Source organism: Schistocerca serialis, chromosome 7 (genome assembly GCF_023864345.2).
Source record: "Schistocerca serialis cubense isolate TAMUIC-IGC-003099 chromosome 7, iqSchSeri2.2, whole genome shotgun sequence".
NCBI classification, from domain to species: Eukaryota; Metazoa; Arthropoda; class Insecta; order Orthoptera; family Acrididae; genus Schistocerca; species Schistocerca serialis.
This window is the reverse complement of record NC_064644.1, coordinates 542,375,217-542,391,902: the sequence shown is the minus strand read 5'-3', so window position 1 is coordinate 542,391,902 and position 16,686 is coordinate 542,375,217. Positions and strand designations below refer to the sequence as shown.

The window sequence follows — 16,686 nt, the reverse complement described above, 5'->3', positions numbered from 1 at the left end:
GACAATTTTTCACTTCTGGCAAACAAATCAGAAATGGAGAATCTAACACTGCGCCTTCCATGACACACTAAACCAAATTATCTTTTCCTACTTTTAGAATCACTGAAAGCACATGACATTTAAGAGAATTTGATTCGAAAACTTTAATAGTTAGTGCTGCAGTATTTAATGCATGAAACGTGACAGTTTTTTTTTCATAATCAGTAATGGTGTGTTGAAATTTAACGCAACATATCAAATTTGCATGTTTTGTAATTACTCTTTGTATAACAATGACAAACAATTGAAAGTCAAGATACATATCTGCTCAAATTTTCTACAGTTTATGGAGACAGTTAACAATGGACACTGAATGAAAATTTGATGGGTGTGGTGGGTTGTAATCTGGATTGGAATGGAAGACATTGATTGAACAATGAAGGAATAGACAGTTCACAAAGACAAGAGACCGAGAATGAACACGTTGTAACGTTGTGTAAAGTAAGCGACTGTTTTCATCAGTACATTTTTCTTTCGTTAAACTAACGTTGCTGCAGAAAAAAATGTGAACGAATATATGGGAAAATAAACAACTATACTCTTAAATCAGAAATGTGGTAAACGTACGTTGCTTGCTGTTGTACAATTGAGGAAAATCTTTTTTTCCCTAGAGCTTTTTCATATTTTTCATTATTCTGTACACAACCTTACAAGATTAGTGATGATTGTCTTGCTAACTCAGTCACGCTATTATAAACTACAAACAAAACATTGGTTTGTTAAATAAAAAATTTAGTGCTGCGTAGACGTGTTCGGTCGGAAGTTAGTTTCGATCACATAAACTATTTGAAACAGTTGTTCTTACGTATAACCTACACCCTTCGAGAGGTTCTGTTTGAGAACGACAAGAAAATATGATTTGATACATTTATATTAACATTAATTTACGTAAGGTAGACACGTTGAGCATAATTCGTACTTTGATACTTTGTGGAAGTTTCCTTGAGAACCAGCCACTCGGAATACTGAATTTTGAGCTGTCTGTACAACTAAACGTACAAATAGTGTGTTTCATTTACATGTATACAAAGGGGGGCTTGTGAGGGGAGACGCATTGAAACGAAGGTTTAGGGAGAGAATGAGGGTGGGTTGTTGAAGAGGTGTGTTGTTTGAAGCAGACCCATAAGGAACGCCAACAGCAGAGAACTGTCGTCGGCTGGAGGTTACCATACAGCAGCAAATTAACGTGTCTGCGATGAAGTTCACGCTGCAAACGGCCCAGCTGCACATCCAAAGATCCCCTCGATGCTGTGTGAATGAAAAATTAGGAACAAATATTGAAAACGGATCAAAAACACTTTTTTCAAACAGATAACTCCACTGATAATTAAGTATCTTCACAAGACGCAGGGAATTTTCTTCCCTAGAAGTTCCAACTCTTCACGCGAAGTTCTTTCACCATCCTTTAACTTTGGCACAACTGGTCACACTTTCTGCTCTTTTTTTATTCCTTTTTTTTTGTTTGTATGTTAAAATCAACAGCACCATTCGTCACTTGTCTACCAGCGCTTCGGTTCGCTGTGTAAGTCGCTGTGTTAAGACCGGCGTGGTCTTCACAGTTTAATTCACATCACGTCTCTACATAGGAACATGTTCGCACTAGCGACAACTGCAGCCGGCTTCAGGCGGCCGAAACAGTACATAAACGGCAGCAGAGTACGATGAATAGTAATTTTCGATGTAAAGATTAAGCGCTTCATATTGCAACCCCGTCGGGATGAAGTATCTTTGAAAACATGACGGCAGTTTCCGTAACTACCGTGACGACCGCGTAACGTAACACGTGCTTTGTTACAATATACACCTGAGTTAATTCATTCAATTTCCTCTACAAATTAGAAATGGTAAGTGTCATTAAAAAAGAGCTAATACGCTTAAAATTTAAATATACTATAAAATTGACGAATTACTTCAGTTTAAATTTAAAATACACATTTTTCATAAAATGTATCTGTGAAATATTTAAACATTAAGTACGATAACTAGAATGGGTAATGCTTACAAAAAAATGTTCACCGTAAACAGCAGGTGACATAACATCATTCTCTAAAGATTAGGTAGTAACGGAACTACACATGCAAGAAGAACATTGACCTAACAAACGTTGCACAAAAGTCGCATCTACAAATTGAGCAGCGTGTGTATACAAGAATACAAGGTCTATCAAGCGTTTGACAAAGCTGTAACAAGAAAATAAGCCGGATCGAACAGAGTGACAAGACGATATGCTTTTCAGTAGTGTGAAGAAACGAATGTGAGATGGAGCACATCAGTAGCGTATTGATTCGTACCTAACGCAATTTCACACGGAGGAAGGTGTTGGCTTCTGAAACATGTTTCATCTGACACAAATAAAGATATTGGTTCGACGCTATAGTTCTTCCTGTAACTGCACGTTTGGAAAATCTTGGAAGCGAAAACGGATCATGTGGGAGAAGGCTTCATCGCAATTCATCCCATATTTGACTGGTTGTGAGGAGTGCGATTTCAGTTTTTAAAAAAAGCTTCTACATGACAATTCTGAACGCACTTTCAACACTCTTCTAGTTAATTTGGAATATGATATATGTGTTATCGGTTCAACCACACTGAACAGAGCAAGAATTCAATAATTCACTGACGAGAAGCCCTTGCAATCATAGCAATCGGCTTTTCTAATATTATCAAGAATACACTTGATTGAAAATGAGTGTCTCGCTTTGAAACTGTTTCTCGCCCATAAACCACTGGAATGAATCCACTTGGTGGATATTCTGGCTTTCCTAGTCGGTTTTCAGATAGTGAGATGTTCTGGGAGGAAAGGGAAGGTGGAATTAGAAACCATCTGTAATATATCTGGAACTTTTTGGATCATGTTTCATACACATAGCAAAAGACGAGGAAACAGAAGAGTCACCACCAACGACTGCTAGTATTGGAGCTGTTCATGGAGGAAATTCACTGACTGTTAAATTGTCACAAGCATCACCTCTATGCGATTGCTAACTGAAGCTACCTGTGACTTCTTACATTCGATTGCCGGCTCCCACCCTCTCTCTGTCTCCTTTTATGTGATGACCTGAAATGGGGTCCACACGTTGCCTTGTGGGCAACGAAAGGGACAAATAAGCTTCGAAATTGTCGTGCACGCAGGCGAAGTCACGTTGTATAAAAGTTTTCGCCTGGTAATTACCCACACGACAACTTTTTATTTATTTTTTGTTCTTTTTTTATTGTTTGTTAACCGATCATGAGAAATCTTCACTACGTTGGGAAGCTACTGAAAACTAAACCCTGTGGGATGTGAGAAGCGGGTGGACAAGCTGACCGTGGTGAAAAGAGACAATAAGGCGAAAAGTATGTACAAACTGAATGACGTTTCTGTCAATATGAAGGAAATTCTGAAAACCGTTAACAACACTTGTTTTCTGCAAATAAAGTCAAAACTGTGCAGAATGGTATAAAATGTTCAAAAATTTGTGTAAGCTACAGAGAAGCACCAGAAATATATAATATGTACAAAAACTGATAGGGAACACTAATAATGAAGCACCAAGAACGAAGTGCTCCGACTGAAGACGGTGCAAGGCAGGGAGCAGATTTTCACCCCTACTGTTCAATCTTTATGTCGAAGAAGCAATGCCGGAAGTGAAATAATGGTCCAGGAGTGGGATTAAAAATCAGTGGAAATAACATCGGTGATAGGACTGGCTGAGGACATTCGTATCCTCGGTGAAAGTGAAGAGAGTTACAGGACCTCTTGAATGGAATGAATAGTCTAATGACTACAAGAATAGTGATTGAGGGTAAATCGAAGGAAAGTGAAAAAAAACTTAATGACTGTTAGCGAAAATGGGGCTACCGACAAGCTTAACATCAAAATATGAGCCCAAGAAGCAGACGATGGAGTTCTGCTCCCTCCGAAACAAAATAACACGTGATGGGCAAGGCAAGAACTACATAAAAAGCAGACTGGCACAGCTGAAGAGGGTGTTTCTGACCAAGGAAGTCTACTAGTTTAAAATATCGGCTTTAATCTGAGGAAAGAAGTTTCTGTGTACGTGGTACTACGTAAGGGTGATGAAAATTAATTGGACTGATGAATTAAGAAATGAAGTCGCTGTCCACAGAATCGGGAAAGAAAGGAAGATATGGAAAACGCTGGCAAAGAGACGGGACAGGACGACAGGATTTGCATAAAGAAGTTAGGGAATAGCTTTTCATGGTACGAGAGAGCTATAAAGAGTAAAAAATTAGGGGAAGGCAGAGATTGGAGCATATTTAACGAATACTTTGAAGAGTTTGGATGAATGTGCTAATCCGCGATGAAGAGGCTGGCACGGGTCATATACGCGGCGGTCTTCATCGCTCATCTAACAAGTCAGGCAACTGACGTCTCGTAAAAAAGGTGGTCGCGTAGATGGTAAACCTGTAGCGTCCAGTTGCAGGAAGAATTCGCCTCATGAGTTCGCTACCACCTCTATGTTCTCTACGTATTTTCTCCTTTCTCTGCATAAGTAATCCATATCCATAAAAAGTACTGATTTTGCTGTGCATCGAACTTTTTTGGGCCTGTACGTACATCGGGGAGGGACCAACCGATGTATCTCGCGCTGTCGTGCTCGTACAGATTCGTGACCCGTTTTCTCGTACGGTAATACGTGTGCCCAGCAGATCCGCCTGCAGTCGTCAAGAGAACCACCGCGGTCCGAGCATCATCACCAGAGACTTGGGTGCGCGGCGTCTCCTACAGGTTGGCAACAGCTCGCGGTAAATGGCTGACCGCGCTGTCTCGGCTTTACGAGAGCAGCCACAGAGCGTAGGCCAACTTGGCGAAGGGGGAGGGCAGCGACGAAGAGTTTATTCCGACAGGGGTGTGCAATGTGAAGCGCCGGTCCTAGCCCTCCTCGGGGCCCATCATCATCATGAACTTCTTCTTGGCGATCTTGGAGTACTTGATGTCGATGGGCCGCGTCGTGTCGTACAGCGAAGGCGCCTGCAGGATGATCAGCGCCGTGCCCATGACGCACGCGATCGTGAAGATCCACAGGAACAGCCGGTCCAGCACCATCGCCACGTACTTCCAGTCCTCCTCCACCTGCGGGCACCGCGTCACACAGCGTCACTACATATACCCCAAACAAGTGGCACACAGTTGAGAATCGAAAAATAGCAAGTGGAAGAGGTAGAGGACAATAATATCTGAACAATTTCTTCACTTAGAATGAAATTTTCACTCTACAGCGGAGTGTTCGCTGATATGAAACTTTCTGGCAGATTAAAACTGTGTGCCGGACCGAGACTCGAACTCGGGACCTTTGACTTTCGCGGGCAAGTGCTCTGCCAACTGAGCTACCCAAGCACGACTCACGCCCCGTCTTCACAGCTTTACTTCTGCCAGTACCTCGTCTCCTACCTTCCAAACTTTACAGAAGCTCTCCTGCAGGAAATCTCATTCTGGAAACATCCCCCAGGCTGTGGCTAAGCCATGTCCCCGCAATATCCTTTCTTTAAGGAGTGCTAGTTCTGCAAGGTTCGCAGGACAGCTTCTGTAAAGTTTGGAAGGTAGGAGACGAGGTACTGGCAGAAGTAAAGCTGTGAGGACGGGGAATGAGTCGTGCTTGGGTAGCTCAGTTGGCAGAGCACTTACCCGAGAAAGGCAAAGGTCCCGAGTTCGAGTCTCGGTCCGGCACACAGTTTTAATCTGCCAGGAAGTTTCAATCTCTTCACTTGTTGGTTCAAATGGCTCTGAGCTGAGGTCATTAGTCCCCTAGAACTTAGAACTAGTTAAACCTAACTAACCTAAGGACATCACAAACATCCATGCCCGAGGCAGGATTCGAACCTGCGAACGTAGCGGTCTTGCGGTTCCAGACTGCAGCGCCTTTAACCGCACGGCCACTTCGGCCGGCGTCTTCACTTGTTGGCTTAGATCGAAGTGAGCAGCATATGACAAACATTCACATTGGATAAAACGCTTTGCTACCGTCAAGACCATTACGGTAATATTTCATTATAACGCCGCCACTAGCCTTGCTAATAGCCTCAGTTCAAAAAATGTTCAAATGAGTGTGAAATCTTACGGGACTTAACTGCTATGGTCATCAGTCCCTGAGCTTACACACTACTTAACCTAAATTAGCCTGAGGACAAACATATACACCCATGCCCAAGGGGGGACTCGAACCTCCGCCGGGACCAGCGGCAAAGTCCCTGACTGCAGCGCCTGAGACCGCTCGGTTAATCCCGCGCGGCAGCCTCAGTTCGGTCAGAGAGTCCATAAGTTTCTCCATGTATGCCATGTTTTGATGAGCGGAACAGGCAATGCTACCAAACTGCTGGGATGTTGATTGCCATAATTCACCTGTTGAAGAACGCCATGTGTCTATCGCTATCTATCGCTTGCTCCTTTGTCCCGCATATGGCGCAGGATTGGCGTGGTTAAATCGGATTTGGCAAGTTAATGTCAAGGGGTGGCCGGATGCTCTTCCTGCCGCCACCGCATACCCCCCGGAACGGAATCAGAGTACCCCATCTGCCTGCGTCCAGTGTAAATCATGGAAAAGTGCGGATGTGTTTCAGATGTCTGTGAGTTGTGTAACTGAGGCGGGACATGGGGACCTTCCCGGTATTCACCTAGAGGGATGTGGAAAACCGCCTAAAAACCACATCTAGGCTGGCAGGCACATGGGCCCTCGTCGTTAATCCGGCGGGCGGATTCGATCCGGGGCGGGTTGAAGAATGCCATGTGTAGACGAGAGAAACTATCAGATTCTTCTTAGACTTCCGCAAAGGGTTTGACGCTATCGACTTCGACATTTAACTTGCGAAACTAAGCGGCCTAAATTTCTCACCAAATGGAGTGCAATGGTTTCGCTCATGCTTGACATCTCACCTGCTCTGTGGCATTTCGGGCAACATAAAGACACAATGGAGGCAGGTAATATCAGGGGCCACAGAGTTTGGGTGCATTTCTTTGCACGTAAGTGATGTGTGAATAGTTTTGTCCTTCTGCAAATACCACATGTAGGCTGATGATCTCCTGCTATACCTACGTGTAAAACCAATAAACTTGAAGACAGCTGTCGAGAATCTCAGTACCGAGCTGCGTACACTAAGCAAATAGTAAATTTCAACCAATCCAGAACCGACGCTCATGAGCCCGAAATGTCGGGAATCCCTATCACCTTTAAATGGGACAAATAACGGTTTAGGAGTAATAGTAGATGGAAATCTAAATTGGATTTAGTACGTAACTGTTATGTGGAAGAAGGCATCATCATCTCTCGATGGTCTACACAAATGTAAAAACATTATTCCCTCTTGACATGGAAAAGGAACTTGTACAATCACTTACACTTCCAGTTATTGATTACAGCAACGTTCTCCTGCAAGCACTTTCTCCGAAAAGCTCACGGCGCCTGCAAAAGTTTATGAATGCCTGTGTTCATTATATTCTAATCTTTGATCGTATTTCACCATCACCTGTCTTAGCTGCATGCAGGCCAGTCTAGAGATTTCCGCTCAGTCTATCTTCTCTTCTGTCTTATCAACGAACACTGTCCCTCACATCACACCACGATATTAATGCTCTTATCTGAACAACATGCCAGATATGCCCGTTCCCATCGTAGCAAAATCCTTTCCATCCCACTCCATAGTTCAGAAATTTTCTCAGAGTCCTTCTCAGTAGCAGGAATCCGAGTCTGGAATAACTTCCTGCAGTGTAGTAGAGAACTGAATAACATCTCCAGCTTCAGAAGACAGTTAATTATGTAACTGTTACCCTTTATGCACTCGTTACCCTTGTACATCCTTCTGTTCAACAAGATCTTCCTTTTTTTACAGTATTCTTAGCTGGTTCCGTTTCCTTAAATCTCCTTTCCACCAAACTCCCTACCTCGGTGAATAACTACTATACAGAACTACAAATTCTTTTTATATCTACTACTATCATTATCGTTATTGTTGTCATTACTGCTCTTATTATTAGTGCTATTGTCGCTATTAGTGGCAGAAACGGCAGTAGTACAAGTACTGCCATTATTAATTTTATTAGTTCATGGTCATTATTATTTACTCACATTGCCACTTCATATACTCAAATAATTTTAATATTATTTGTCATACTAAAACTATTATTTCTAGAAAAGGCACTGTACGTGTGAAACCCTAGACTGATGTAAGAGAGGACCCGGTGGTCCTAATGAGATCGGGTAAAATCAAATGTAAATGCCGTGTGGCTAGGGCCTCCCGTCGGGTAGACCGTTCGCCTGGTGCAAGTCTCTCGAGATGACGCCACTTCGGCAACTTGCGTGTCGATGGGCATGGAATGATGATTATAACACAACACCCAGTACCTGAGCGGATAAAATCTCCGATCCAGTCGGTTATCGAACCCGGGCCGTTAGGTATGATATTCCGTCGCGCTGACAACTCAGCTACCAGGCGCAGACATGAGATCGAGTTGAATAAATGAATAAATTTACCAAATACAGTACTCTGCAAAAACTTGAGGGCGAGCTGGATACAGCAACACAACACTTTAACCACACTACTGGCCATTAAAATTGCTACACCAAGAAGAAATATAGATGATAAACGGGTATTCATTGGACAAATATATTATACTAGAACTGACATGTGATTACATTTTCACACAGTTTTTGTGCATAGATCCTGAGAAATCAGTACCAAGAACAACCACCTCTGGCCGTAATAACGGCCTTGATAAGCGTGGGCATTGAGTCAAACAGCGCTTGGATGGCGTGTACAGGTACAGCTGTCCATGCAGCCTCAACACGATACCACAGTTCATCAAGAGTAGTGACTGCCGTATTGTTACGAGCCAGTTCCTTGGCCACCATTGACCAGACTTTTCAATTGGTAAGAGATTTGGAGAATGTGCTCGCAGGGCAGCATTCGAACATTTTCTGTATCCACAAAGGCCCGTACAGGACCTGCAACATGCGGTCGTGCATTATCCTGCTGAAATGTAGGGTTTCACAGGGTTGAATGAACGCTGGAGCCACGAGTCGTAACATATCTGAAGTGTAACGTGCACTCTTCAAACTGCCGTCAATGCGAACAAGAGGTGACCGAGACGTGTAACCAATGGCACCCCATACCCTCACGCCGGGTGATACGCCAGTATGGCGATGACGAATACACGCTTCCAATGCGCGTTCACCGCGATGTCGCCAAACACGGATGCGACAATCATGATGCTGTAAACAGAACCTGGATTCATCCGAAAAAATAACGTGTTGCCATTCGTGCACCCAGCTTCGTCGTTGAGTACACCATCGCGGGCGCTCCTGTCTGTGATGCAGCGTCAAGGGTAACCGCAGCCATGATCTCCGAACCGATAGTCCATGCTGCTCCAAACGTCGTTGAACTGTTCGTGCAGATGGTTGTTGTCTTGCAAACGTCCACATCTGTTGACTCAGGAATCGTCTCGACTGCTAGTGATACGAAGCCGTTGGGATCCATCACGGCGTTCCGTGTTACCCTCCTGAACTCACCGATTCCATATTCTGCTAACAATTGGATCTCGACCAACGCGAGCAGCAGTATCGCGATACAATAAACCGCAATCGCGATAGGCTACAATCCGACCATTATCAAAGTCGAAACGTGATGGTACGCATTTCTCTTCCTTACACGAGGCATCACAACAACGTTTCACCAGGCAACACTGGTCAACTGCTGTTTGTGTATGGGAAATCGGTTGAAAGCTTTCTTCCTGTCAGCACATTGTATGTGTCGCCACCGTTACCAAGGTTGTGTGAATGCTCTGAAAAGCTAATCATTTGCATATGACAGCATCTTCCTCCTGTCGGTTAAATTTCGCGTCTGCAGCACGTCATCTTCGAGGTGCAGCAATTTTAATGGCCAGTAGTGTGTATAGGCTGTCCCATTTATCTTGACCACCCTACATAACTGTTTGTCCAGATGCAAATTACAAAATGTTTCAAGCAAATGTTCTTCAGCCGTCAGGGGAACATCAATCAGCATGACTGCCTTCGTTGTAGCTTTGTTTTTACAAAGATGTGAACAGAGGTATGACTTATTTCAATGGAACCCTGTATTTTTTTCGGTAATTCATTTCCTCTCCTAAAGACCTCTTCAAAAATGTATCACAGTTTACCATTTACTGAAACACGACGTTGTTAGTTACGTAACACAACAGTAGCTTTGTGCTTGGGATCACAAAATGAATCACTTGCTGGAGTTGCCAGAAAACAGATGAAAACCAAATAAAAACATAACACAAAATTGACTTTGACTCTCCTGTACCATTACCCTGGAGGAGAACATTTAAAGGTGCTCAAAGTGGTGACCCTGGACACCGATACACTGGTGCACTCGTTGAATGAAAGAATTATTTACTGCTTCCAGTGTTGGCTGCTGATGAGAATTACAAGCAAATACGAAACGTTCCTGCATGTCGTCTGGAGTTGTTGGAATATCACGTTGGACAACGTACTTAATTCATCCCCAAAGAAAAAAGTCCAGAGGATTTAAATCTGGAGACCTAGCAGGCCAAGTAACTGTTCTTCCTCGACCAATCCATCTGGCAGGATACCTTCGGCTCAGAACACGACGTGCACGGAAGGGATTATGTGCTGGACATCCATCGTCTTGATACCACAAAGGCATACTGGTTCTTAGCGGCACTTCATCCAGAAGAGGATGAAGAATTCGTCTGAGGAAGTTGGCGTATGCTGTGCCGTTTCGACTACAATTGATGAAATAATTGTAGTACCGCCGGCCGGAGTGGCCGAGCGGTTCCAGGCGCTACAGTCTGGTACCGCGCGACCGCTACGGTCGCAGGTTCGAATCCTGCCTCGGGCATTTATCTGTGTGATGTCCTTAGGTTAGTTAGGTTTAAGTAGTTCTAAATTCTAGGGGACTGATGACCACAGCAATTAAGTCCCATAGTGCTCAGAGCCATTTGACCCAAATTGTGGTACCAAGCATCCCTCACCAGACGATAAACTCCATTGACGCTGATGTTCCACCTGTGTAAGCCATCGTGGGTTGTCGCTGGATCAATAATGCATATTCCTTGTATTTACCTATCCTTTCTTTGAGAAGTAACATTCATCGGTAAATAGAACACTGGAGATGAAGTTCGGGTTGGTGAGGATTTACTGCTGTGCTCACTGACAGAACTGTTCACGATTCCTATGAAAGTCTTGATGTAGGTGTACATGGTAAGAATGGAACTGATGACGTGTAAGAATACGATGTACTGTGGTTTTAGGAATGCCAGTCTCGTTTTCAAGCTGGCGTGTGCTCACACGTGGATTCATGGCAACGGAAGGGAGAACAGTTACTTCGGCAGGCTCGTCTGTGCGAGTGCTACGACGATTGCGTTGCCGTGGGTTGACACTTCTCGTTTCCCGAAGCGTCACAACACGACCAGAAAACATCCGTCGGGAAGGTGGGTTCTTGTCAGTATACCGCTCTCTGTACAGTTATGCTGCCTGCGTAACATTTCGGCTACCTTCAACAACAACAACAACAACAACAACAAAAGAAACGTTATGTCGATGCAGTTGTTTTTCAGTGAATATTACACTGTGATACATTTTTGAATAGGTCTTTAGGAGAGGAAATGAATTACCGAATAAAAAATACAGCTTGCCATTTAAAATATCATACGGATGTTAATACCTTTGTAAAAAAACAAAGCTACAACTAAGGCAATCATGCTGATTGATGTCCCCCTGACAGCTAAAGAACATTTGCTTGAAACATTTTGTAATTTGCATCTGGACAAACAGTTATTTAGGGTGGTCAAGATAAATGGGACACCCTATATCTAGGGTGGTCCATTGATCAGTTGTTTTTCCATATCGTGTCCTCAAGGTCCGACTGCCTCAGACTTTTACTGTCTTTGATGCAGAATTGTTTGCAATCTTTCGGGCACTGGAGCACATGAGACGCTCTTTCTCTCCTAAATTTCTTGTCTGTTCCGATTCAGTCAGAGCCCTTCGCTCATTGCAACGTTTGTATCCGGCAGACAAAATTGTCCAGACCATCCAGGATGGCCTCCTCCGACTACAGCGACTGGGGAAGGTTGTAGCTTTCTGCTGGGTTCCGGGGCATGTTGGCATTGCTGGGAATGAAAGGGCAGATCTCGCAGCCAAGGAGGCGTGTCTTGCGCCACAAGTATCTCAGTGTGCTATCCCCTTGCACGCACTCACCTCGCTGTTGAGCTCACGGGTCATGCGTCGGTGGGAGGATGAGTGGCTGGAAGTGACTGACAATAAGCTCCGTATAGTCAAGCCCACAACGCGTGAGTTTTGCACTTCCTTTCAGCCCCATCGACGGGACGAGGTTCTCCTCACTCGGCTTCGAATAGGCCACAGCCCTATGACGCATGGCTTCCTGCTCCGGCGAGAGGACCCTCCAATGTGTGGTGCTTGCGGCGTCCAGGTCACTGTGCGCCACGTTTTACTGGATTGCGTTTTATTTTCTGACCAGCGGGTCGCGGCTGACTTGCCAGCGGACCTGCCATCTCTTTTAGGCAACACTCGGACGAATGTGGTTAAAGTTTTAAAGTTCTGTGCCCTGTCAAATGTTTTTACAAAGATTTTAGGGAGAGGATTTTAATTTGCTCACTGTGTGACAAGCTCGCCCATATTTTATGTAAGTGGCTAGCCAATAACAATTTCCTGTGACATTCTTGTTGCTATGTTTCCCCTTTCCTTAGGTTTTACATTCTCATGTAGCATTTTCCTTCTTTTCCTGCTTTCTTTGAGTGTGTGCTTTAGTTTTCTTAGGTCTGTCCGCATTCGTTCCTTTTAATGTGTGTCGGGGCGCTGATGACCTCGATGTTGAGCGCCCATAAGCCCCAACACACCACCACCACCACCACATTTGTGACTATTACAGCGCCATCTATCACAAAGCGAAAAAAGTAGTCCAACTAAAGCATTCATATTTCTTTAAGTACTACACGAATATGTAATAAAAATGAGGGTTCCTATTAAAAAAACGCAGTTTATATCCGTTTGACCTATGGCAGCACCATCTAGCGGGCCAACCATAGCGCTATCTGGTTTCCCCCTTCAAACTAGACAAGTTTCGTTCTTTGTAAGTGTTTCGTTTGACGCTTATTTCGTGAGATATTTGGCCAGGTCATGATCAATGGACGACACACCGTTGAAGACCAGGTGAGAAGGAATTAAACTATCATAGAGGTTGAATGGGGACGATCCGTGAATCTGTTGGTAAAACGCAAGGAAACACTGGTAGATTATGATTCAGGAAGGAATGAACTCCGTGCTGAAGGTGGCAACAGAAAAGTCGGTAAAGAAACAATTATCTAAGTTTAAGGGAAGTTTGGCAGACCGAGTTTTTTAATAAAGTCACAGGGACTGTAACTGAGAAAACAACTTTATCGTAAGCTGGCAGAAATTCATTACCAACAGGGTGATGTAAAATAGACTTTTTGCAGATGTGTATTGAAAGAGAAACTATCTGATATTCAGCAGAGATTACTCAGATTGCAGTTTTCAAAATCGTTCAAGACGTTTTGGAAACGTACTGTGAAACGAGAGAATTTGAAAGGACTCGAATTCAGGTCCTGTGATGAGGTGGAACACGCTTCTAAACTGCTCGCACGAGCGAAAAGATAATCGGTGCCTGAAGTTTAGTGAAGGATAATAGCTAACGAAGGGCATACGAAATTCAGGACTATCGTGCCGACTTCATAGGTTTCTCAAAACGATTCGCACACAAGTATTGGTATAGTAACATGCAGTCCATTTGAGCCCCAAAATGTGTTAGAGGTCTAGCCTGTAGAGTGAAAGTGAGTAATGGTATAGCACGTTGTAAGCACATGCCAAATAAGCTGAGGTGCGAGGATTTTTTTTTTAAACGCTAGGCGATATTTGTTCATTAGTATTTAGGGCTTGGTCGTGTATACGTCTTGCCGTTCCAGAGAGGGACGTCCAGAGTGGATGATTATCAGCTTAGTCCGAAAAATCAGAAAAGATAACCAGCAATCGATTTAGAAATTAGATGTGAATTGTGTCAGAAGTTCGTCAAGAACCAGAAGCAATATCGAGATAAAACTTATAAACTGATTCGAAGCATGAAGGCTGAAAATAGGGACAGTTAGCAAGTGATCAAGTTAACGCAATTAGATGGAAATTTCTATTTATTACAGATTGGAAGAAGCGATCTGTGTTTGCTTTGAAGAATATTTTGATAGCCAATATCACATTCAGTACTATTTATTGTGGCTAGCCAATTTCAGCAGTTAAGGCTGTCATCTTCATATCTGTAAATTGAAGCAGTTACACAGGGTACACATACAATCATTACTTATGTTTGCCTTCAAAATGAGGAAATGGAGTTTCTACGTTTTCATACCTTTGAAAACTTCTTCTCATACGTTCTGTTCCATTATGACTATACCACACATGTTATGTTGACTTTATAGTGCACATTCGACACAGGTTTTTTAAAAATAAAAACAGGTCTGTCACAAAAACAGTACAGTTATAAAATACCTGGTGTAACTAGGGATGTACACACACATAACAGTGCATATTTGTGCAAAAGTTTACATTTACAAGGTGAATTAAACACATCGGCGATCCACATTCTCACAATTCAACTGACTGATAGTAACGCACAGACAAGGCACGCAAGAAACTGTGGCCGCTAGATGGCTCTTATATAGGTATCTGTAAACCATGTCGTACATTTGTTTCCACTTTACTTAAAACTAAAAATTTCTATGAGAGTTTTTAACATATGAAAACAATACTGATTTTTATGGAATAAGTTTATAAACTTCTACAAAACATTCTTATTTACAATATGCGTTACAGACAGGATTTTATTTTTCAGAGTTCTATTTTTTATTGTTTTTTGGATAGTATTATATTACTATATACATGCAATCGGTACATATCTCAGATTTTTTCCACTTGCTACCCAATATCCCTACAAGACACGTAAAACATGACGTTATTCTTGAATGGTGGAAGCGATCTGAGAGTGTGGGGGATGGAAATAAGTGCGTATAAATAACTTGCATATAACTTGAGCACTGTAAGCTGAAAACTACTATGTCTAGGCCCAGCGAGAATGGAAGGGGGGGTCTAGATCCAAACACAGCAATTTGCAGTGCTCAAGTTTTTTGTATGGACTTATTCCCATCCGCAACACCCCCTAGACCGCTTCCATCTATGTTTTACGTGTCTTGTGGGGATATCGGGTAGCAAGTGGAAACACAGCGGAAGTACTTACCGACTGCATATATACAGCAATATAATGAAATAAACACTAAAATCCCATGTATAATGCACATTGTAAGTAAGAACTTTTTGTAGAGGTGTATAAACACTCACTGCATAAAAATCAGTATCGTTTTCTAATGTTAAAAAGCTACTCTCAAAGAAATTTTTAATTTTAAATGAAATGGAAACAAATGTGCGATGTGGTTTCCAGATACCTATGTAAGAGCCATCTAGCGGCTGCAGTGATCTGTACGCCTTATCTGTGCTTTACAGTCAGTCAGTTGAACTATGTACTTCAGAGAATGTGGACCAATGATCGTTATAACTCCACATGTAAACGTCAACATTTGCACTAATGCGCACTGTTGCGAAATTCATCATCTAATAAGCATCAGTGGAATGTTACGTGTGCCTAGACAACCCTAGTTACACTAGGCACTTTTTAACTTTATTGTTTTTATTTGTGAAAAACCTGCCTTTATTTTTAACAATTCTGTGTGGAATGTGATACATATTATCCACTATAACGTCAACAAAGCATATGTGATATAGTCGTAACGGAAAACGACGTATAAAAATAAGTTTTTGGGGATATGAAAATGTAGAAATTCAATTTCCATATTTGTGGTATCATGTTTAAATAACGATTTTATATGTACTGTATGTAAATGCATCAACTTACATATCAGAAGATGTCAGCCTTAACTGTTGAAACTGGTCGTCAGACTAAGTAGTATTGAATGCAGTCTTGGCTATTAAAAGTATCTTTGGCGCTATTAATCGAGCAAGAGGCATGAAGGACGATTCAAGGTTTGCTGTTAAACTGGAAGGTAAGCGGTTGTGCGCTGTCCAAGGTACCGAATTAATAGCAAAATGTCCGTGTATTGCAGCCAAAATTAATGCCTTTGAGGCAACGTCTGTATTGCTACTAGGTCAGAAGCGTGTTTACTGTGAGTTTGTCGACTGCCAGATTGGTTTGCGAGGGGTGGGGGAAAGCGATGTCGGTCACCACATAGACGGTATCAGGGTGAGCAACTGTTCAGATGGAAAAATCCCTGTTGCCTCCTGCAGTGCAGTCACCCAAACATGTACTTCATGGATTAAAAAGTGGAAATCTCGTACGGAGGTAAAAATATTTTAATGTTGTTACTAATCTAAACTGAAATCAGTTTTGTTTTTACATGTTTAATGAAGATCGTAATTTCAACTACTACAAACATGGCCCAACGAGGGAAAAATGTTGTGGAAGGAAAGATCCAGTGCATGAGACTTACGGGGAGAACAGGAAGAAGGTAGGTACGAGTAGATCAGATCACGAAAATCGCCAGCCGCTTTCTTTTGCAGTCCAAAGGAGTAGTTAGTAACTGTATGGTATGGCGACATTGGTTCATGGGTCATTACA

At 42.7% G+C, this 16,686-nt stretch overlaps 1 protein-coding gene across 1 annotated transcript in view; it reads right to left on the bottom strand.

Moving 5' to 3' along the window:
- Window positions 1–234: 234 nt before the first annotated feature.
- The window catches only part of LOC126412484 (acetylcholine receptor subunit alpha-like 1), a 429,340-nt gene continuing 412,888 nt past the window's right edge, over window positions 235–16,686 (bottom strand). Inside the window, exon 8 of the mRNA XM_050082104.1 lies at window positions 235–5,116. Coding sequence (XP_049938061.1) covers window positions 4,916–5,116 — 201 coding nt within the window. The 3' untranslated portion in view covers window positions 235–4,915. The remainder of the gene's footprint in view (window positions 5,117–16,686) is intronic.